General features: G+C 49.4%; 1 protein-coding gene across 1 annotated transcript; it reads right to left on the bottom strand.

Annotated features, from left to right (window-relative positions):
• Positions 1-5,416: 5,416 nt before the first annotated feature.
• LOC139395766 (uncharacterized) lies at positions 5,417-12,583 on the bottom strand (the record flags this gene model as incomplete). Its single annotated transcript, XM_071143126.1, has 4 exons — positions 5,417-5,748; positions 6,056-6,182; positions 11,272-12,474; positions 12,566-12,583. Coding segments are annotated over 3 exons (1,319 nt in total), but the record flags the coding sequence as incomplete, so codon positions are not given.
• Between the last annotated feature and the right edge of the window lie 10,802 nt (positions 12,584-23,385).

The raw sequence follows: 23,385 nt of genomic DNA on the forward strand, positions 1-23,385 counted from the left end.
ATGTATGTAGCTATTTTCCAAATGATTTAAACCACTGAGTGAGTTTATTGGTGAATAAATCTGTGACATTTTGTAGAAGACTGTTGCAGGTTCTACAGCATCATTCTTATTGGCTGCTGAGGACCTACGTGATGAGGTAATGGTTCTGGTACTTCCTGACTGACAACGGTTGCTCACCACATCAACTGTGCAGTCGGTCATCAGATGATGTGGGTTAGCTGATATGTTAACTACCTATCCAGGTATCAGGTGATGTGGGTTAGCTGATACATTAACTACCTATTCAGGTATCAGATGACTATATCAGATGTGGGTTAGCTGATACATTAACTACCTATTCAGGTATCATATGATGTGGGGTAGCTGATATCCAGGCATTTGTAAGATCTGATGTGGGTTAGCAGCGTAGTCCGACAGGAATCCAACCTGGGTGCTGCTTGCAATGGCATTATAGCCTGATACCCCCCTCTCTCTCCAGCACCAAACCAACCCCCCCCCCCCCTCCAGCACCAAACCAACCCCCCCCCCCCTCCCCTCCCCTCCCCCTCTCTCCTCCCCCTCTCTCTCTCTCCAGCTCCAAACCAAACTCAGTCTAGGTATTAGTAGACAAAGCTTTATTTCGACTGTACAGACAGTTTAGTGCAGAACACAGAAAGCTCTTATCAGAATGAATATATAACACTGTTTCAAGGTCTGGCATAGAAAAGAACATCAATCCTATTGCCCAACACACACAGTCATACACCTACTGAAAATCACAGTCTCAATGGCATGCAGAGCCATTGATAAGTTCAGGGGGAGGTTGACAGACTGAACCTTTTGGGAAATGCCAGCTAGGTATTAAGAGACTCCAAAGTTGTTGTTCAGGATGAACCAGACTCATGTGGCTGTCTTATCTAATACCAAGACCTTTGTTTAATCTTTTGCATTCCAGCCGGAGGTGGTTGTAGAAGGTAGAGGAGCTGTAGTGTGTGTTGACTCAGGTCTGTGTATGAAGGGAGAGGAGCTGTAGTGTGTGTTGGCTCAGGACTGTGTCTGAAGGTAACAGATTATTCCCAGGTGAAGAGAGGACAGGTAAAAAGTAGAAACCTACAAGTGACGGCTCCTTGTAACTCCATGTTGTTATAAATAACAAAGGTAGAAATCAAAGTTTAAATAACTTTATTTTATTTTTTTAACCATTGAGTGTTTTTCACACTGAATGGTTCATTTACACTCGATTTGGTACCTCATGTCCTACTGCATCGAGATCAGGACTCCTCCTCAAACAGACAGACTCATCATGAATCTATATATAGTGACATCATGTCCTACTGCATCGAGATCAGGACTCCACCTCAAACAGACAGACTCATCATGAATCTATATATAGTGACATCATGTCCTACTGCATCGAGATCAGGACTCCACCTCAAACAGACAGACTCATCATGAATCTATATATAGTGACATTTTGAAACAAACAAGGTGAGAAAGAGGAGAACTAAACAGACTGACCAGGTAAACGCTATGATCACTTGTTAAATCAGTGTAGATGAAGGGGGAAGAGACAGGTTAAAATCAGTGTAGATGAAGGGGGAAGAGACAGGTTAAAATCAGTGTAGATGAAGGGGAAGAGACAGGTTAAAATCAGTGTAGATGAAGAGGGAGGAGACCGGTTAAAGAAGGATTTATAAGCTTTTCGACAGTTGAGACATGGATTGTGTGGCTTTAAGAGCCGTTGAACTGGGTATGGTAGTAGGTGCCAGGTGCACCGGTTTGTGTCAAGAACTGCAACGTTGCTGGGTTTTTCACACAACAGTTTCCCGTGTGTATCAAGAATGGTCCACCACACCAAAGGACATCCAGCCAACTTAACACAACTGTGGGAAGCATTGGAGTCAACATGGGCCAGCATCCCTGTGGAACGCTTTCGACACCTTGTAGAGTCCATGACCCAACGGATTGAAGCTGTTCTGAGGGCAACTCAATATTAGGGAAGGTGTTCTTAATGTTTTGTTCACTCAGTGTAAATTCTCTTCTCAACATTACACTGTACACTCCGGGTCTACTGTTAAGCTCTTAGTATTCCTTATCTACCTGTTAAATAACCATATTGAAGTCATCATTAATTAATTAATGACTTCCCCCATCAGCAGGGTTCAGTCTAGTCCAGTCTAGTCCCCCATCAGCAGGGTTCAGTCTAGTCCAGAAGAACAGGTTGAGTTCCACATCAGCAGGGTTCAGTCTAGTCCAGAAGAACAGGTTGAGTTCCACGTCAGCGGGGTTCAGTCTAGTCCAGAAGAACAGTTTGTTAGGTTGAGTTCCACATCAGCAGGGTTCAGTCTAGTCCAGAAGAACAGTTTGTTAGGTTGAGTTCCACATCAGCAGGGTTCAGTCTAGTCCAGAAGAACAGGTTGAGTCCCCCATCAGCAGGGTTCAGTCTAGTCCAGAAGAACAGGTTGAGTTCCACATCAGCAGGGTTCAGTCTAGTCCAGAAGAACAGGCTGAGTTCCACATCAGCAGGGTTCAGTCTAGTCCAGAAGAACAGGTTGAGTTCCACATCAGCAGGGTTCAGTCTAGTCCAGAAGAACAGGCTGAGTTCCACATCAGCAGGGTTCAGTCTAGTCCAGAAGAACAGTTTGTTAGGTTGAGTTCCACATCAGCAGGGTTCAGTCTAGTCCATAATAACAGTTTGTTAGGTTGAGTTCCACGTCAGCAGGGTTCAGTCTAGTCCATTAGAACAGGTTGTTAGATTGAGTTCCACGTCAGCAGGGTTCAGTCTAGTCCAGAAGAACAGTTTGTTAGGTTGAGTCCCCCATCAGCAGGGTTCAGTCTAGTCCATTAGAACAGGTTGTTAGATTGAGTTCCACGTCAGCAGGGTTCAGTCTAGTCCAGAAGAACAGGCTGAGTCCCCCATCAGCAGGGTTCAGTCTAGTCCAGAAGAACAGGTTGAGTCCCCCATCAGCAGGGTTCAGTCTAGTCCAGAAGAACAGGTTGTTAGGTTGAGTTCCACGTCAGCAGGGTTCAGTCTAGTCCAGAAGAACAGTTTGTTAGGTTGAGTTCCACATCAGCAGGGTTCAGTCTAGTCCAGAAGAACAGGTTGAGTCCCCCATCAGCAGGGTTTAGTCTAGTCCAGAAGAACAGGTTGAGTTCCACATCAGCAGGGTTCAGTCTAGTCCAGAAGAACAGGTTGAGTTCCACGTCAGCAGGGTTCAGTCTAGTCCAGAAGAACAGTTTGTTAGGTTGAGTCCCCCATCAGCAGGGTTCAGTCTAGTCCAGAAGAACAGGTTGAGTCCCCCATCAGCAGGGTTCAGTCTAGTCCAGAATAACAGTTTGTTAGATTAAGTTCCACGTCAGCAGGGTTCAGTCTAGTCCAGAAGAACAGGTTGTTAGGTTGAGTTCCACGTCAGCAGGGTTCAGTCTAGTCCAGAAGAACAGTTTGTTAGGTTGAGTTCCACGTCAGCAGGGTTCAGTCTAGTCCAGAAGAACAGGTTGAGTTCCCCATCAGCAGGGTTCAGTCTAGTCCAGAAGAACAGGTTAAGTTCCACGTCAGCAGGGTTCAGTCTAGTCCATTAGAACAGGTTGTTTGGTTGAGTCCCCCATCAGCAGGGTTCAGTCTAGTCCAGAAGAACAGGTTGTTTGGCTTGTCTTCCTCTTTCAGAGCAGCTAGTACAAGTCAAGTAGTATTAATTATGAAACATTTTCCCACCGAGAAGCTGTTCAACACAACGTTGACTCCATATTGACAACCTTAAAGTGACCGTGTAGTCTGTCTCTGAACCTCAACTTCACAGTTTGTTGCTAAAGTAGTGCAACGTTTGGCTTCACCACAGCTGTCTGTTAGAGAGAGTCAGAGTTCAGTTGGAAGCCCAGCTGGCTTCAGGTAATTGGGAGTAAACGTTCAGGTGGAAGCCCAGGTGGCTCCAGGTAATTGGGAGTAAACGTTCAGGTGGAAGCCCAGGTGGCTCCAGGTAATTGGGAGTCAGAGAGTTCAGGTGGAAGCCCAGGTGGCTCCAGGTAATTGGGAGTCAGAGAGTTCAGGTGGAAGCCCAGGTGGCTCCAGGTAATTGGGAGTCAGAGAGTTCAGGTGGAAGCCCAGGTGGCTCCAGGTAATTGGGAGTCAGAGAGTTCAGGTGGAAGCCCAGGTGGCTCCAGGTAATTGGGAGTCAGAGAGTTCAGGTGGAAGCCCAGGTGGCTCCAGGTAATTGGGAGTCAGAGAGTTCAGGTGGAAGCCCAGGTGTCTCCAGGTTACATGGTTGGAAGCCCAGGTGTCTCCAGGCTACATGGTTGGAAGCCCAGGTGTCTCCAGGCTACATGGTAGGAAGCCCAGGTGTCTCCAGGCTACATGGTAGGAAGCACAGGTGTCTCCAGGTTACATGGTTGGAAGCCCAGGTGTCTCCAGGTTACATGGTTGGAAGCCCAGGTGTCTCCAGGTTACATGGTTGGAAGCCCAGGTGTCTCCAGGTTACATGGTTGGAAGCCCAGGTGTCTCCAGGTTACATGGTTGGAAGCCCAGGTGTCTCCAGGTTACATGGTTGGAAGCCCAGGTGTCTCCAGGTTACATGGTAGGAAGCCCAGGTGTCTCCAGATTACATGGTTGGAAGCCCAGGTGTCTCCAGGTTACATGGTTGGAAGCCCAGGTGTCTCCAGGCTACATGGTAGGAAGCCCAGGTGTCACCAGATTACATGGTTGGAAGCCCAGGTGTCTCCAGGTTACATGGTAGGAAGCCCAGGTGTCTCAAGGCTACTAGGAACAGGTGTCTCCAGGTTACATGGTTGGAAGCCCAGGTGTCTCCAGGTTACATGGTTGGAAGCCCAGGTGTCTCCAGGTTACATGGTTGGAAGCCCAGGTGTCTCCAGGTTACATGGTTGGAAGCCCAGGTGTCTCCAGGTTACATGGTTGGAAGCCCAGGTGTCTCCAGGTTACATGGTTGGAAGCCCAGGTGTCTCCAGGTTACATGGTTGGAAGCCCAGGTGTCTCCAGGTTACATGGTTGGAAGCCCAGGTGTCTCCAGGTTACATGGTTGGAAGCCCAGGTGTCTCCAGGTTACATGGTTGGAAGCCCAGGTGTCTCCAGGTTACATGGTTGGAAGCCCAGGTGTCTCCAGGCTACATGGTTGGAAGCCCAGGTGTCTCCAGGTTACATGGTTGGAAGCCCAGGTGTCTCCAGGTTACATGGTTGGAAGCCCAGGTGTCTCCAGGTTACATGGTTGGAAGCCCAGGTGTCTCCAGGTTACATGGTTGGAAGCCCAGGTGTCTCCAGGTTACATGGTTGGAAGCCCAGGTGTCTCCAGGTTACATGGTTGGAAGCCCAGGTGTCTCCAGGTTACATGGTTGGAAGCCCAGGTGTCTCCAGGTTACATGGTAGTTCTCTTGTTATTGCCAATAGAAGAAGAAAAGTGGCCCATCCATATTTCCAGGATGGGAAGAAGGCACTTTGGTGACAAGACTCTCCGTCTGAAATTACACCTTATCCCCCCCATCAGGGAATTAGGTGCCATTTGGGACACACCCTGACAGGAATATGTATTGAGCTGGTCTGTCATCGTTGTGGCAGATGAGTGTGTGTGTGTTTTAACTTCCTGGTCTGTCATCGTTGTGGCAGATGAGTGTGTGTGTGTTTTAACTTCCTGGTCTGTCATCGTTGTGGTAGATGAGTGTGTGTGTTTTTAACTTCCTGGTCTTTGGGTTGTGCATCTTATCTACAAATCGTCTCTGAATGTAAAAACGGAGGTTTTATCCAAGGAGGTTGTGTTTCCCAGGCCACTGAAAGACACAAACATAACATTTTTTATTTAGTTACATATGCTTGTATATGGAATAACATAAGTACATTATTCAATAATCGAGTTAATTAGATTCCTTGTTCATAGACATTAAGCATTATACCCTTATATACACATCATCAAGTCCTTGAAATGGGGGAAAATTCAAAATAATTTATATTCAATGAAAGATTCACACAATGTTGTTTTCCATTGAATTTGCTTAGTGGCATGTCACCATCTGTGAGAATAGTTCAATGTTTTTAATGAGTGTCTGTTCTGTCTGGGTATCATCTGGGGGGTCTTACCAGCGGCCTCCTCAGTTTGACCTCTCTTCTTAGTTCTGTTTCTTGTCTTTCTCTGCTTCCTGTGCCACTCCAGCCAACACCAAGGCCGCTGCTTCCTGTGCCACCTCCGACACAACCACCGGAACACCTGGAAAACAACACACACAAGAAATCAACGCCTGGCGGGTCGTGTGTGTGTGTGTGTGTGTGTGTGCGTGTGTGTGTGTGTTTGTGTGCGTGTGTGTGTGTGTGTGTGTTTGTGTGTGTGAAGTTAATGTGTGACATTCCAACATGAACGGCCTTCGTGCCATTGAACTTTTAACATAGAACAACAAAGACGGAGCAGAGAGCCCTAAAGTCAAACCTCTCTGTTAGCAGATTATCTTGTTCAGCAGAGCCGGCTTGGTGAATAGTAGCAGAGAGCCCAGAGTCAAACCTCTCTCTGTTACCAGATCATCTTGTTCAGCAGAGCCGGCTTGGTGAATAGTAGCAGAGAGCCCAGAATCAAACCTCTCTCTGTTACCAGATCATCTTGTTCAGCAGAGCCGGCTTGGTGAATAGTAGCAGAGAGCCCAGAGTCTAACCTCTCTGTTACCAGATTATCTTGTTCAGCAGAGCCGGCTTGGTGAATAGTAGCAGAGAGCCCAGAGTCTAACCTCTCTGTTACCAGATTATCTTGTTCAGCAGAGCCGGCTTGGTGAATAGTAGCAGAGAGCCCAGAATCAAACCTCTCTCTGTTACCAGATCATCTTGTTCAGCAGAGCCGGCTTGGTGAATAACCTGGTTATAGGGTGTGTGTCCAGCCATGCAAACAGCATTCACCACAGAGAGAGAGAGAGTTATGCAACTCCTGACAGTAGCATGTGCAACTGAAGGGGTGGGTCCTCTCTCTCTGCCTAAAAAGGACAGTTTGTTCCTTATGTGTTTGGAGAGTGGAGGGGCAGACGGACAGACTAGGAACCACTGGAGAGCTCTACTACTCAGTCTGCATGTCTGGTAGGTAGGTAGGTCGAGAGCGAGAGAGAACCACTACCCATAACCACAGGAACTGACTGTAGGCCTACACATAGTGGGCTGTACAGTACCTGTAACCATAGGAACTGACTATGGGCCTACACATAGTGGGCTGTACAGTACCCGTAACCACAGGAACTGACTGTGGGCCTATACATAGTGGGCTGTACAGTACCCGTAACCACAGGAACTGACTGTAGGCCTACACATAGTGGGCTGTACAGTACCCGTAACCACAGGAACTGACTGTAGGCCTACACATAGTGGGCTGTACAGTACCCGTAACCACAGGAACTGACTGTAGGCCTACACATAGTGGGCTGTACAGTACCCGTAACCATAGGAACTGACTGTAGGCCTACACATAGTGGGCTGTACAGTACCCGTAACCACAGGAACTGACTGTAGGCCTACACATAGTGGGCTGTACAGTACCCGTAACCATAGGAACTGACTGTAGGCCTACACATAGTGGGCCGTACAGTACCCGTAACCACAGGAACTGACTGTAGGCCTACACATAGTGGGCTGTACAGTACCCGTAACCACAGGAACTGACTGTAGGCCTACACATAGTGGGCTGTACAGTACCCGTAACCATAGGAACTGACTGTAGGCCTACACATAGTGGGCTGTACAGTACCCGTAACCATAGGAACTGACTGTAGGCCTACACATAGTGGGCTGTACAGTACCCGTAACCACAGAAACTGACTGTAGGCCTACACATAGTGGGCTGTACAGTACCCGTAACCATAGGAACTGACTGTAGGCCTACACATAGTGGGCTGTACAGTAGCAGTGGTTTTCCTGGTAGTGGATATAAAGGTAACAGAACTTTGGGCTCATCACATGTTCCTGGGCAGCACTACATAGACGGGTTACCTATAGCGAAACAGAGCATTGGTTTTCCTCTGTGACTCAGGGGAAATCTCCCCAACTCAAACAGACATGCTGGACTTATCTTCACCCTCATTTAAACACAGAATCATTTCACTATCTGCTCCACTAAAAGAAAGAGGGCTGATTCATGCTACAACTGTGATTATGAACATTTTATACTGCGATTGTGAAGATTCTATTGTGATTGCGAAGATTCTATCGTGATTGTGTAGATTCTATTCTGAAGCTTCTATTGTGATTGCGAAGATTCTACTGTGATTGTGAAGATTCTATTGTGATTGTGAAGATTCTATTGTGATTGTGAAGATTTATGGTAGGGTTCTGACATGCTTTGGCCAGAACAGTGGGATAATAACCTAATCTCAACTATTCCATGACAAGGGGCCATGAGTAAACATGAATTATCTACCTAATGACCTACTACGAGTCACTAGACAGACTCAATTCTCCTCTGCTCTCCCAACGGTCACGTCAAAATGTACAGTTCACTTGACAAACATTTGCATCTGAACTGAGGAGTGGGGAGAGAGGACATTAACATGTTTTATGTTATCCCAGGCAACAGTGCAGAAGTCTTATCTGGGTAATTCACAGAGCACAATGAGAGAGGGGGAGAGAGGACATTAACATGTTTTATGTTATCCCAGGCAACAGTGCAGAAGTCTTATCTGGGTAATTCACAGAGCACAATGAAAGACGGGGGGGAGGGGGGGGGGGCGAGAGAGAGAGAGGGGGGGAGAGAGAGAGAGAGAGCGTGGGGAGAGAAAGAGAGAGTGGGGGAGAGAAAGAGAAAGAGGGGAGAGAAAGAGAGAAAGGGGAGAGAAAGAGAGAGAGGGGGGAGAGAAAGAGAGAGAGGGAGGAGAGAAAGAGAGAGAGGGAGGAGAGAAAGAGAGAGGGAGGAGAGAAAGAGAGAGAGGGAGGAAGGAAAGAGAGAGGGAGGAGAAAGAGAGAGAGGGTGTCTCAGACTGCGTGACTGGGGCTATTGTGTTGGTCAGGGCCTCATGAAGAAGTGACACACTAGAACAGCTTTTAGTCCTTCAGTAGAGACTACTGCATGGTGTCTGGAGAGACTACTGCATGGTGTCTGGAGAGACTACTGCATGGTGTCTGGAGAGACTACTGCATGGTGTCCGGAGAGACTACTGCATGGTGTCCGGAGAGACTACTGCATGGTGTCCGGAGAGACTACTGCATGGTGTCCGGAGAGACTACTGCAATGAGTCTGTAGAGACTACTGCATGGTGTCTGTAGAGGCTACTGCATGGTGTCTGTAGAGGCTACTGCATGGTGTCTGTAGAGGCTACTGCAGGGTGTCTGTAGAGGCTACTGCATGGTGTCTGTAGAGACTACTGCAGGGTGTCTGTAGAGACTACTGCATGGTGTCTGTAGAGACTACTGCATGGTGTCTGTAGAGACTACTGCATGGTGTCTGTAGAGACTACTGCATGGTGTCTGTAGAGACTACTGCATGGTGTCTGTAGAGACTACTGCAGGGTGTCTGTAGAGACTACTGCAGGGTGTCTGTAGAGACTACTGCAGGGTGTCTGTAGAGACTACTGCATGGTGTCTGTAGAGACTACTGCATGATGTCTGTAGAGACTACTGCATGGTGTCTGTAGAGACTACTGCAGGGTGTCTGTAGAGACTACTGCAGGGTGTCTGTAGAGGCTACTGCATGGTGTCTGTAGAGGCTACTGCAGGGTGTCTGTAGAGGCTACTGCAGGGTGTCTGTAGAGACTACTGCATGGTGTCTGTAGAGGCTACTGCATGGTGTCTGTAGAGGCTACTGCATGGTGTCTGTAGAGGCTACTGCATGGTGTCTGTAGAGACTACTGCATGGTGTCTGTAGAGACTACTGCATGGTGTCTGTAGAGGCTACTGCATGGTGTCTGTAGAGGCTACTGCATGGTGTCTGTAGAGACTACTGCATGATGTCTTACAGGCAGCATTATCTGTCCTGATGTTAACAGGAAATCAGTTTTGGGGTCAGGATACCTCCTCCTAAATCAGTGAGGGTGTCTGATACCTTCTCCTAGTCAGTGTCGGATACCTCCTCCTAGTCAGTGTCGGATGTCTGATACCTCCTCCTAGTCAGTGTCTGATACCTCCTCCTAGTCAGTGTCTGATACCTCCTCCTAGTCAGTGTCGGATACCTCCTCCTAGTCAGTGTCGGATACCTCCTCCTAGTCAGTGAGGGTGTCTGATACCTCCTCCTAGTCAGTGAGGGTGTCGGATACCTCCTCCTAGTCAGTGAGGGTGTCTGATACCTCCTCCTAGTCAGTCAGGGTGTCTGATACCTCCTCCTAGTCAGTGTCTGATACCTCCTCCTAGTCAGTGTCTGATACCTCCTCCTAGTCAGTGAGGGTGTCTGATACCTCCTCCTAGTCAGTGAGGGTGTCTGATTTCTCCTCCTAGTCAGTGAGGGTGTCTGATTTCTCCTCCTAGTCAGTGAGGGTGTCTGATACCTCTTGGTAACCAGTGAGGGTGTCTGATACCTCCTCCTAGTCAGTGAGGGTTTCTGATACCTCCTCCTAGTCAGTGAGGGTGTCTGATACCTCCTCCTAGTCAGTGATGGTGTCTGATACCTCCTCCTAGTCAGTCAGGGTGTCTGATACCTCCTCCTAGTCAGTCAGGGTGTCTGATACCTCCTCCTAGTCAGTCAGGGTGTCTGATACCTCCTCCTAGTCAGTCAGGGTGTCTGATACCTCCTCCTAGTCAGTGAGGGTCTCTGATTTCTCCTCCTAGTCAGTGAGGGTGTCTGATTTCTCCTCCTAGTCAGCGATGTCTTCTCAGCTATTTGTGCCTGGGGCAGGGGAGGACCAACCATTTTCCAGATAAGCCTGATCCGGCAGGCTACAACAGACTGACTGACACACCTTATTTAGGTCAGGAGAGACAGGTGTTCTAGGTAACATATCAATTTAGTGAATCTATGAGCTGGAAGAACAATCATAACCTCCTTGGGGCTAATCAGGACAATAAATGGCAGCCATTTTGCTCTGTGGAATTTAATTGTCCCTCAGTACAAATCAGTTGGTGCTGTGTTACTGAGGTGAAATGTGACCACACCAGAATCGCAATGCAACTATTTGTGAGCCTGGTAAATACATCATATTTATCTTGAACTGTAAATGCAAAATAGTCCAAGAAACTCTATTTTTGCGGGACCTTCACACACTTAAGTGAGTGATGACTATAGCTACAGTATGTTCAAGTATTTTGGTATTCAAGTATTTCAACATGGTTGACGTTTGATGACGGTTTAAATATGTAGAGTGATTTTGTCCGTGAGGATGAAGCGTTAAAGGAGGAGTACATACCATCAATCTCTGGGATTGAGAGAGCAGGAGTAGGCGGGGCCACAGGAGCAGGGGTGGCTGGTGTTAGCTCTGGGGCAGGAGTAGGCGGGGCCACAGGAGCAGGGGTGGCTGGTGTTAGCTCTGGGGCAGGGGTAGGGGCGTCTGAGGGAGCAGGAGCAAGGGCGGCTGGTGTTAGCTCAGGGGCGGCTTCGGGAGCAGGGGTAGGAGTCTCTACTGCAGGCTCTGGGGCTGGAGCTGTCACCTCACCTGGGGCCTCCACTGGTCCTGGGGCCTCTACAGGCTCATTGGCAACGGCTGCTACAGGGGCCTCCACAGCCACAGGGGTGGTTATTGGCTCTGCTGCAGGCTCAGCAGCAACAACAAGGTCAGTTATGGGGCCACTGGGTGCAGGGGCCTCCACAGCGGGGGCCCCCTCTGGGACAGCGGCCACAGGCTCAGCAGCAGGGATTACTGGCTCAGGGACAGCGGCCACAGGGGCTGGAGCATCTTTGGTCTCCTCTTTTGGGGCTGGAGCTGGTGTCTCCGCTGTCGGGGGTGGAGCTGGGGTCTCCTCTGTCGGGGCTGGAGCTGGGGTCTCCTCTGTCGGGGCTGGAGCTGGGGTCTCCTCTGTCGGGGCTGGAGCTGGGGTCTCCTCTGTTGGGGCTGGAGCTGGGGTCTCCTCTGTCGGGGCTGGAGCTGGGGTCTCCTCTGTCGGGGCTGGAGCTGGGGTCTCCTCTGTCGGGGCTGGAGCTGCCTCTGGGACAGTTTCAGCCACCTCGACTGGGGCAGCAGCTTCCACAGGTGCAGCTGCCTCGACAAGGGTAGCCACCTCCACTGCAGCTCCAGTTTCAACAACAGGGGACTCCTCAGACACCACTGTCTCAGCAGGAGCCTCTGCCACAGGAGCGGCCTCAACCACGACAGCCTCAACAGGGGCCACCACCTCCACTGGGACCACAGCCTCTACTAAGAACACAGCCTCTGAAGGGACCTCTGCAACTACAGCTGCAGCCTCAGCAGGGGCTTCAGGGGGAACCTCTGGCTCGGCTGCAGCCAGCATCTCCAGGACCTGGTCCTCCTCCCATCCAGACCCCATGGTCTCCAGGGCCTCTGAGGCCATGATGACGGGTTCCTCAGAGTCATCAGTCAGGGCACTCTGGACAGGAAGCTGCATCTGGTCAGCGATGGTCTCCGTGTCCTCCGAGATGTGACCATTCCCGACAACTGGAATAAAAACACAGAAAAACATGGAGGTTCATGAGAGAAATGTATTTCCAGGTTTAACCTGACATCTGACACCAGATCCACCTGTAACGTTCCTGATAGACGATCACTGCACAGAAAAACATAGAGGTTCATGAGAGAAATGTATTTCTAGGTTTAACCTGACATCTGACACCAGATCCACCTGTAACGTTCCTGATAGACGATCACTGCACAGAAAAACATAGAGGTTCATGACAGAAATGTATTTCTAGGTTTAACCTGACATCTGACACCAGATCCACCTGTAACGTTCCTGATAGAAGATCACAGCAAAACGTTGTAACGTTCCTGATAGAAGATCACAGCAAACCATTTCCTCACTTTATTGAATTCCAAACATTGGTTAAGTTGAACTAATAATGAAGGATCACCGTGCTTCTACACCTGCATTGCTTGCTGTTTTGGGGGTTTTAGGCTGGGTTTCTGTACAGCACTTTGAGATATCAGCTGATGTACGAAGGGCTATATAAATACATTTGATTTGATCTGATAGGCTTGAATGCCTGAAATTCAAGCAATTATGACTTATCAGCATTGACCCCGTGTCTGTGTTGTCATGAACCAATCTAGTTGTGTTGTAGTCAACCATCTTCAGACACATGCAGCACTCTGCCACAATAACACCTAAAACATTCCATAGTAACTCCTGCTAACCCAATCCATGATCTACTGCCACAGTAACACCTACAACATTCCATAGTAACTCCTGCTAACCCAATCCATGATCTACTGCCACAGTAACACCTAAAACATTCCATAGTGACTCCTGCTAACCCAATCCATGATCTACTGCCACAGTAACACCTACAACATTCCATAGTGACTCCTGCTAACCCAATCCATGATCTACTGTCACAGTAACACCTACAACATTTCATAGTGACTCCTGCTAACCCAATCCATGATCTACTGCCACAGTAACACCTACAACATTCCATAGTGACTCCTGCTAACCCAATCCATGATCTACTGCCACAGTAACACCTACAACATTCCATAGTGACTCCTGCTAACCCAATCCATGATCTACTGCCACAGTAACACCTAAAACATTCCATAGTGACTCCTGCTAACCCAATCCATGATCTACTGCCACGGTAACACCTAAAACATTCCATAGTGACTCCTGCTAACCCAATCCATGATCTACTGCCACAGTAACACCTAAAACATTCCATAGTGACTCCTGCTAACCCAATCCATGATCTACTGCCACAGTAACACCTACAACATTCCATAGTGACTCCTGCTAACCCAATCCATGATCTACTGCCACAGTAACACCTACAACATTCCATAGTGACTCCTGCTAACCCAATCCATGATCTACTGCCACGGCCAACTAAAGAAAAGATTGTGCAACTGACAAGAGATGAGAGGTTTAAAGCTCAGTAAGGAGACGCAAGGTTAACATAGTCCGTATTTATCTGAAACGAGGTTCGTATTTATCTGAAACAAGGTCAGTATTGATCTGAAACGAGGTCAGTATTGATCTGAAACGAGGTCAGTATTTATCTGAAACTCGGTTAGTATTTATCTGAAACAAGCTTGGGGGGGGGGGGTGGGGGGGGTGGGATAACTAGTCCCCAAGGACCTGAAGTAATAATGTCCATGGTATTACATACAGGGTAATACATGCTGCTGATATAATGGAACATTCCATCTAAATCTATTACATACATGCTGCTGATCTAGTGGAACATTCCATCTAAATCTATTACATACATGCTGCTGATCTAATGGAACATTCCATCTAAATCTATTACATACATGCTGCTGATCTAATGGAACATTCCATCTAAATCTATTACATACATGCTGCTGATCTAATGGAACATTCCATCTAAATCTATTACATACATGCTGCTGATCTAATGGAACATTCCATCTAAATCTATTACATACATGCTGCTGATCTAATGGAACATTCCATCTAAATCTATTACATACATGCTGCTGATCTAATGGAACATTCCATCTAAATCTATTACATACATGCTGCTGATGTAATGGAACATTCCATCTAAATCTATTACATACATGCTGCTGATGTAATGGAACATTCCATCTAAATCTATTACATACATGCTGCTGATCTAATGGAACATTCCATCTAAATCTGTTACATACATGCTGCTGATCTAATGGAACATTCCATCTAAATCTATTACATACATGCTGCTGATCTAATGGAACATTCCATCTAAATCTGTTACATACATGCTGCTGATCTAATGGAACATTCCATCTAAATCTATTACATACATGCTGCTGATCTAATGGAACATTCCATCTAAATCTGTTACATACTGAGACTGAACCACTACAGTACGGTCAGTCACAAACTCCTTTATAATTTGTCAAATAACTACAGGTTTCCACATGGAAAATGTGCTTTAGATGTAATGGATTAGATGTCAGGGATTAGATGTCAGGGATTAGATGTCAGGGATTAGATGTCAGGGATTAGATGTCAGGGATTAGATGTCAGGGATTAGATGTCAGGGATTAGATGTCAGGGATTAGATGTAATGCAACAAATCAATCTACAGAACATAGAACAACGATGAGCTGTTCACTGTTGGTGTCGCTGTTGCAGATGCCAAAGTTCAGAAAGGTCAAATGCACCATTTGCTGTCAAAGGTGACACTGACTCTTCAGGGTACATGTCATGTTAAATCAACCATTATGTTGTGAAGAGGGGAACCGTGTCAAAGGTGACACTGACTCTTCAGGGTACCTGTCATGTTAAATCAACCATTATGTTGTGAAGAGGGGAACCGTGTCAAAGGTGCCACTGACTCTTCAGGGTACCTGTCATGTTAAATCAACCATTATGTTGTGAAGAGTGGAACCGTGTCACTGACTCTTCAGGGTACCTGTCATGTTAAATCAACCATTATGTTGTGAAGAGTGGAACCGTTTCCCCCCTTTTGTATTCTAATGCTTTGGTTGTTGGAGCATCCTGAAGTATTTTAAACTGCTGTTGAAATATGACTGAACAGAAGGTGGACCCCTTGGTAAGAGAGTCCAGTTGGTTTGACTCAGCAGTGAGGGAAAACAATAAAAGACACAGAGAATCTCTAGGACATGCGGGGGGGGGGGGGGGGGGGGGGGGGTTGAAGAATGTGATTTATTGAAAACAACCTGTGGTTTTCTCTGAGCCCTGAGGACAAGGTTCACCCTAGTTATGAAACTGAACGAGGAAGTGTATATGAATGATACAGACCAGATGGGGACATATCCATCAAAGTGGTAGGCTACCGGACACCTGGGAAACACACAACAGATCGTCTGAGACTGGTCCCAGATCTGTTTGTGTTGTATAGCCCACGTCTAGGACGTTTCATAATACAATGAATTACCATAGGAGTTGGCAAGACAGCACTAACAGATCTGGGACCAGTCTGCCTGCAAAAACAGTTCAGGAAATCTGTTCTTAGACTGATCACAACCCTTCGTATTATTTAATCCATGTCCCTGTTAACTCCATCTGATTGTTTCATGCATGACATAAACCAAAAAATGATCAAATTAGACACTGCAGCTTCCCGGTTTGGTTTGACTGTCGTTGTCCCTAAAGACCAGAGAGCAATGACTGGAAAGGAATGTGATGGGCTGGCACAAAATAGGAAGCAACCAGACCAATGGAAGACAAGCAAACAGAGAGAGATGGATTTGGAGGTCTACATGAGGAGTTATGGGTTGATGAGGAGTTATGGAGTGATGAGGAGCTATGGGGTGATGTGATGAGGAGCTATGGGGTGATGTGATGAGGAGCTATGGGGTGATGTGATGAGGAGCTATGGGGTGATGTGATGAGGAGCTCTGGGGTGATGTGATGAGGAGCTATGGGGTGATGTGATGAGGAGCTATGGGGTGATGTGATGAGGAGCTATGGGGCGATGTGATGAGGAGCTATGGGGCGATGTGATGAGGAGCAATGGGGCGATGTGATGAGGAGCTATGGGGCGATGTGATGAGGAGCTATGGGGCGATGAGGAGCTATGGGGTGGTGTGATGAGGAGCTATGGGGTGGTGTGATGAGGAGCTATGGGGTGGTGTGATGAGGAGCTATGGGGTGATGTGATGAGGAGCTATGGGGTGATGTGATGAGGAGCTATGGGGTGATGTGATGAGGAGCTATGGGGTGATGACTAGCTATGGGGTGATGAGGAGCTATGGGGTGATGAGGAGCTATGGGGTGATGAGGAGCTATGGGGTGAAGAGGAGCTATGGGGTGAAGAGGAGCTATGGGGTGATGAGGAGCTATGGGGTGAAGAGGAGCTATGGGGTGAAGAGGAGCTATGGGGTGAAGAGGAGCTATGGGGTGAAGAGGAGCTATGGGGTGAAGAGGAGCTATGGGGTGATGAGGAGCTATGGGGTGATGTGATGAGGAGCTATGGGGTGATGTGATGAGGAGCTATGGGGTGATGTGATGAGGAGCTATGGGGTGATGTGATGAGGAGCTATGGGGTGATGTGATGAGGAGCTATGGGGTGATGTGATGAGGAGCTATGGGGTGATGTGATGAGGAGCTATGGGGTGATGTGATGAGGAGCTATGGGGTGATGTGATGAGGAGCTATGGGGTGATGTGATGAGGAGCTATGGGGTGGTGTGATGAGGAGCTATGGGGTGATGTGATGAGGAGCTATGGGGTGATGTGATGAGGAGCTATGGGGTGATGTGATGAGGAGCTATGGGGTGATGTGATGAGGAGCTATGGGGTGATGTGATGAGGAGCTATGGGGTGGTGTGATGAGGAGCTATGGGGTGATGTGATGAGGAGCTATGGGGTGATGTGATGAGGAGCTATGGGGTGATGAGGAGCTATGGGGTGATGTGATGAGGAGCTATGGGGTGATGTGATGAGGAGCTATGGGGAGATGAGGAGCTATGGGGTGATGAGGAGCTATGGGGTGATGAGGAGCTATGGGGTGATGAGGAGCTATGGGGTGATGAGGAGCTATGAGGCGATGTGATGAGGAGCTATGGGGTGATGAGGAGCTATGAGGCGATGTGATGAGGAGCTATGGGGCGATGAGGAGCTATGGGGCGATGTGATGAGGAGCTATGAGGCGATGTGATGAGGAGCTATGGGGCGATGTGATGAGGAGCTATGGGGCGATGTGATGAGGAGCTATGGGGTGATGAGGAGCTATGGGGTGATGAGGAGCTATGGGGTGATGAGGAGCTATGGGGTGATGAGGAGCTATGGGGTGATGAGGAGCTATGGGGTGATGTGATGAGGAGCTATGGGGTGATGAGGAGCTATGGGGTGATGTGAAGAGGAGCTATGGGGTGATGAGGAGCTATGGGGTGATGAGGAGCTATGGGGTGATGAGGAGCTATGGGGTGATGAGGAGCTATGGGGTGATGAGGAGCTATGGGGTGATGAGGAGCTATGGGGTGATGTGATGAGGAGCTATGGGGTGATGTGAAGAGGAGCTATGGGGTGATGAGGAGCTATGGGGTGATGTGAAGAGGAGCTATGGGGTGATGAGGAGCTATGGGGTGATGTGAAGAGGAGCTATGGGGTGATGAGGAGCTATGGGGTGATGTGAAGAGGAGCTATGGGGTGATGTGAAGAGGAGCTATGGGGTGATGAGGAGCTATGGGGTGATGAGGAGCTATGGGGTGATGAGGAGCTATGGGGTGATGAGGAGCTATGGGGTGATGAGGAGCTATGGGGTGATGAGGAGCTATGGGGTGATGTGATGAGGAGCTATGGGGTGATGTGAAGAGGAGCTATGGGGTGATGAGGAGCTATGGGGTGATGTGAAGAGGAGCTATGGGGTGATGAGGAGCTATGGGGTGATGTGAAGAGGAGCTATGGGGTGATGAGGAGCTATGGGGTGATGTGAAGAGGAGCTATGGGGTGATGAGGAGCTATGGGGTGATGTGAAGAGGAGCTATGGGGTGATGAGGAGCTATGGGGTGATGTGAAGAGGAGCTATGGGGTGAAGAGGAGCTATGGGGTGATGAGGAGCTATGGGGTGAAGAGGAGCTATGGGGTGATGAGGAGCTATGGGGTGATGAGGAGCTATGGGGTGATGAGGAGCTATGGGGTGATGAGGAGCTATGGGGTGATGAGGAGCTATGGGGTGATGTGATGAGGAGCTATGGGGTGATGAGGAGCTATGGGGTGATGAGGAGCTATGGGGTGATGAGGAGCTATGGGGTGATGAGGAGCTATGGGGTGATGAGGAGCTATGGGGTGATGAGGAGCTATGGGGTGATGTGATGAGGAGCTATGGGGTGATGAGGAGCTATGGGGTGATGAGGAGCTATGGGGTGATGTGATGAGGAGCTATGGGGCGATGTGATGAGGAGCTATGGGGCGATGTGATGAGGAGCTATGGGGCGATGTGATGAGGAGCTATGGGGTGATGTGATGAGGAGCTATGGGGTGATGAGGAGCTATGGGGTGATGTGATGAGGAGCTATGGGGTGATGAGGAGCTATGGGGTGATGAGGAGCTATGGGGTGATGTGATGAGGAGCTATGGGGTGATGAGGAGCTATGGGGTGATGAGGAGCTATGGGGTGATGAGGAGCTATGGGGTGATGAGGAGCTATGGGGTGATGAGGAGCTATGGGGTGATGAGGAGCTATGGGGCGATGAGGAGCTATGGGGTGATGTGAAGAGGAGCTATGGGGAGATGAGGAGCTATGGGGTGATGTGAAGAGGAGCTATGGGGTGATGAGGAGCTATGGGGTGATGTGAAGAGGAGCTATGGGGTGATGAGGAGCTATGGGGTGATGTGAAGAGGAGCTATGGGGTGAAGAGGAGCTATGGGGTGATGAGGAGCTATGGGGTGAAGAGGAGCTATGGGGTGATGAGGAGCTATGGGGTGATGAGGAGCTATGGGGTGATGAGGAGATATGGGGTGATGTGATGAGGAGCTATGGGGTGATGAGGAGCTATGGGGTGATGAGGAGCTATGGGGTGATGAGGAGCTATGGGGTGATGAGGAGCTATGGGGTGATGAGGAGCTATGGGGTGATGAGGAGCTATGGGGTGATGAGGAGTTATGGGGTGATGTGATGAGGAGCTATGGGGTGATGAGGAGCTATGGGGTGATGTGATGAGGAGCTATGGGGCGATGTGATGAGGAGCTATGGGGCGATGTGATGAGGAGCTATGGGGTGATGAGGAGCTCTGGGGTGATGTGATGAGGAGCTATGGTGTGAGGAGGAGCTATGGGGTGATGTGATGAGGAGCTATGGGGTGATGAGGAGCTATGGGGTGATGAGGAGCTATGGGGTGATGTGATGAGGAGCTATGGGGTGATGAGGAGCTATGGGGTGATGAGGAGCTATGGGGTGATGTGATGAGGAGCTATGGGGTGATGAGGAGCTATGGGGTGATGTGATGAGGAGCTATGGGGTGATGAGGAGCTATGGGGTGATGAGGAGCTATGGGGTGATGAGGAGCTATGGGGTGATGAGGAGCTATGGGGTGATGAGGAGCTATGGGGTGATGAGGAGCTATGGGGTGATGAGGAGCTATGGGGCGATGTGATGAGGAGCTATGGGGTGATGAGGAGCTATGGGGCGATGTGATGAGGAGCTATGGGGTGATGAGGAGCTATGGGGTGATGAGGAGCTATGGGGTGATGTGAAGAGGAAATATATGATGATATAGTTGAACAGAGACAGATGTCAGTTAGATCTCAGGGATAGGACAACTGTTGTCTGTAGCTGGCTGGTGGGACAGAGACAGACAGACGGTACAGCCAGCTAGATCTCAGGGATAGGACAACTGTTGTCTGTAGCTGGCTGGTGGGACAGAGACAGACAGACGGTACAGTCAGCTAGATCTCAGGGATAGGACAACTGTTGTCTATAGCTGGCTGGTGGGACAGAGACAGACAGACGGTACAGTCAGCTAGATCTCAGGGATAGGACAACTGTTGTCTATAGCTGGCTGGTGGGACAGAGACAGACAGACGGTACAGTCAGCTAGATCTCAGGGATAGGACAACTGTTGTCTATAGCTGGCTGGTGGGACAGAGACAGACAGACGGTACAGTCAGCTAGATCTCAGGGATAGGACAACTGTTGTCTATAGCTGGCTGGTGGGACAGAGACAGACAGACGGTACAGTCAGCTAGATCTCAGGGATAGGACAACTGTTGTCTATAGCTGGCTGGTGGGACAGAGACAGACAGACGGTACAGTCAGCTAGATCTCAGGGATAGGACAACTGTTGTCTGTAGCTGGCTGGTGGGACAGAGACAGACAGACGGTACAGCCAGCTAGATCTCAGGGATAGGACAACTGTTGTCTGTAGCTGGCTGGTGGGACAGAGACAGACAGACGGTACAGTCAGCTAGATCTCAGGGATAGGACAACTGTTGTCTGTAGCTGGCTGGTGGGACAGAGACAGACAGACGGTACAGCCAGCTAGATCTCAGGGATAGGACAACTGTTGTCTGTAGCTGGCTGGTGGGACAGAGACAGACAGACGGTACAGCCAGCTAGATCTCAGGGATAGGACAACTGTTGTCTGTAGCTGGCTGGCTGGTGGGACAGAGACAGACAGACGGTACAGTCAGCTAGATCTCAGGGATAGGACAACTGTTGTCTGTAGCTGGCTGGCGGGACAGAGACAGACAGACGGTACAGTCAGCTAGATCTCAGGGATAGGACAACTGTTGTCTGTAGCTGGCTGGTGGGACAGAGACAGACAGACGGTACAGTCAGCTAGATCTCAGGGATAGGACAACTGTTGTCTGTAGCTGGCTGGTGGGACAGAGACAGACAGACGGTACAGCCAGCTAGATCTCAGGGATAGGACAACTGTTGTCTATAGCTGGCTGGTGGGACAGAGACAGACAGACGGTACAGTCAGCTAGATCTCAGGGATAGGACAACTGTTGTCTATAGCTGGCTGGTGGGACAGAGACAGACAGACGGTACAGTCAGCTAGATCTCAGGGATAGGACAACTGTTGTCTATAGCTGGCTGGTGGGACAGAGACAGACAGACGGTACAGTCAGCTAGATCTCAGGGATAGGACAACTGTTGTCTATAGCTGGCTGGTGGGACAGAGACAGACAGACGGTACAGTCAGCTAGATCTCAGGGATAGGACAACTGTTGTCTATAGCTGGCTGGTGGGACAGAGACAGACAGACGGTACAGTCAGCTAGATCTCAGGGATAGGACAACTGTTGTCTGTAGCTGGCTGGTGGGACAGAGACAGACAGACGGTACAGCCAGCTAGATCTCAGGGATAGGACAACTGTTGTCTGTAGCTGGCTGGTGGGACAGAGACAGACAGACGGTACAGTCAGCTAGATCTCAGGGATAGGACAACTGTTGTCTGTAGCTGGCTGGTGGGACAGAGACAGACAGACGGTACAGCCAGCTAGATCTCAGGGATAGGACAACTGTTGTCTGTAGCTGGCTGGTGGGACAGAGACAGACAGACGGTACAGCCAGCTAGATCTCAGGGATAGGACAACTGTTGTCTGTAGCTGGCTGGCTGGTGGGACAGAGACAGACAGACGGTACAGTCAGCTAGATCTCAGGGATAGGACAACTGTTGTCTGTAGCTGGCTGGCGGGACAGAGACAGACAGACGGTACAGTCAGCTAGCTCTCAGGGATAGGACAACTGTTGTCTGTAGCTGGCTGGCTGGTGGGACAGAGACAGACAGACGGTACAGCCAGCTAGATCTCAGGGATAGGACAACTGTTGTCTGTAGCTGGCTGGCTGGTGGGACAGAGACAGACAGACGGTACAGTCAGCTAGATCTCAGGGATAGGACAACTGTTGTCTGTAGCTGGCTGGCTGGTGGGACAGAGACAGACAGACGGTACAGCCAGCTAGATCTCAGGGATAGGACAACTGTTGTCTGTAGCTGGCTGGCTGGTGGGACAGAGACAGACAGACGGTACAGTCAGCTAGATCTCAGGGATAGGACAACTGTTGTCTGTAGCTGGCTGGCGGGACAGAGACAGACAGACGGTACAGTCAGCTAGCTCTCAGGGATAGGACAACTGTTGTCTGTAGCTGGCTGGCGGGACAGAGACAGACAGACGGTACAGTCAGCTAGCTCTCAGGGATAGGACAACTGTTGTCTGTAGCTGGCTGGCGGGACAGAGACAGACAGACGGTACAGTCAGCTAGATCTCAGGGATAGGACAACTGTTGTCTGTAGCTGGCTGGCTGGTGGGACAGAGACAGACGGTACAGTCAGCTAGATCTCAGGGATAGGACAACTGTTGTCTGTAGCTGGCTGGTGGGACAGAGACAGACAGACGGTACAGTCAGCTAGCTCTCAGGGATAGGACAACTGTTGTCTGTAGCTGGCTGGCGGGACAGAGACAGACAGACGGTACAGTCAGCTAGATCTCAGGGATAGGACAACTGTTGTCTGTAGCTGGCTGGCGGGACAGAGACAGACAGACGGTACAGTCAGCTAGATCTCAGGGATAGGACAACTGTTGTCTGTAGCTGGCTGGCTGGTGGGACAGAGACAGACAGACGGTACAGTCAGCTAGCTCTCAGGGATAGGACAACTGTTGTCTGTAGCTGGCTGGCTGGCTGGACAGAGACAGACAGAGATAGAGCCCCTCTTGGCATGGATGACTCGTGTGTCAACATGATTACCATCCAAAGATGACAGAGATCCCAGTCAAAACAGCTAGTCAATCCCTGGACAGAGGGAGAAGAGAGCTGGGGGATGGGACCCGGGGGCCCCACTGTGGGTTTGGCTGGCATACAGCTGGCGAGACAGTGCTGTTAGATGGGACAGATCACGACCATGCAGTGCCACATGTACAGAGTAGTAGCATGGTACAATAAAACATTTCAGAGGTGACGCCAGCCTCCCGGGACGAAGACAGAGAGCATCTC

This window comes from Oncorhynchus clarkii, unplaced genomic scaffold (genome assembly GCF_045791955.1).
Source record: "Oncorhynchus clarkii lewisi isolate Uvic-CL-2024 unplaced genomic scaffold, UVic_Ocla_1.0 unplaced_contig_2541_pilon_pilon, whole genome shotgun sequence".
NCBI classification, from domain to species: Eukaryota; Metazoa; Chordata; class Actinopteri; order Salmoniformes; family Salmonidae; genus Oncorhynchus; species Oncorhynchus clarkii.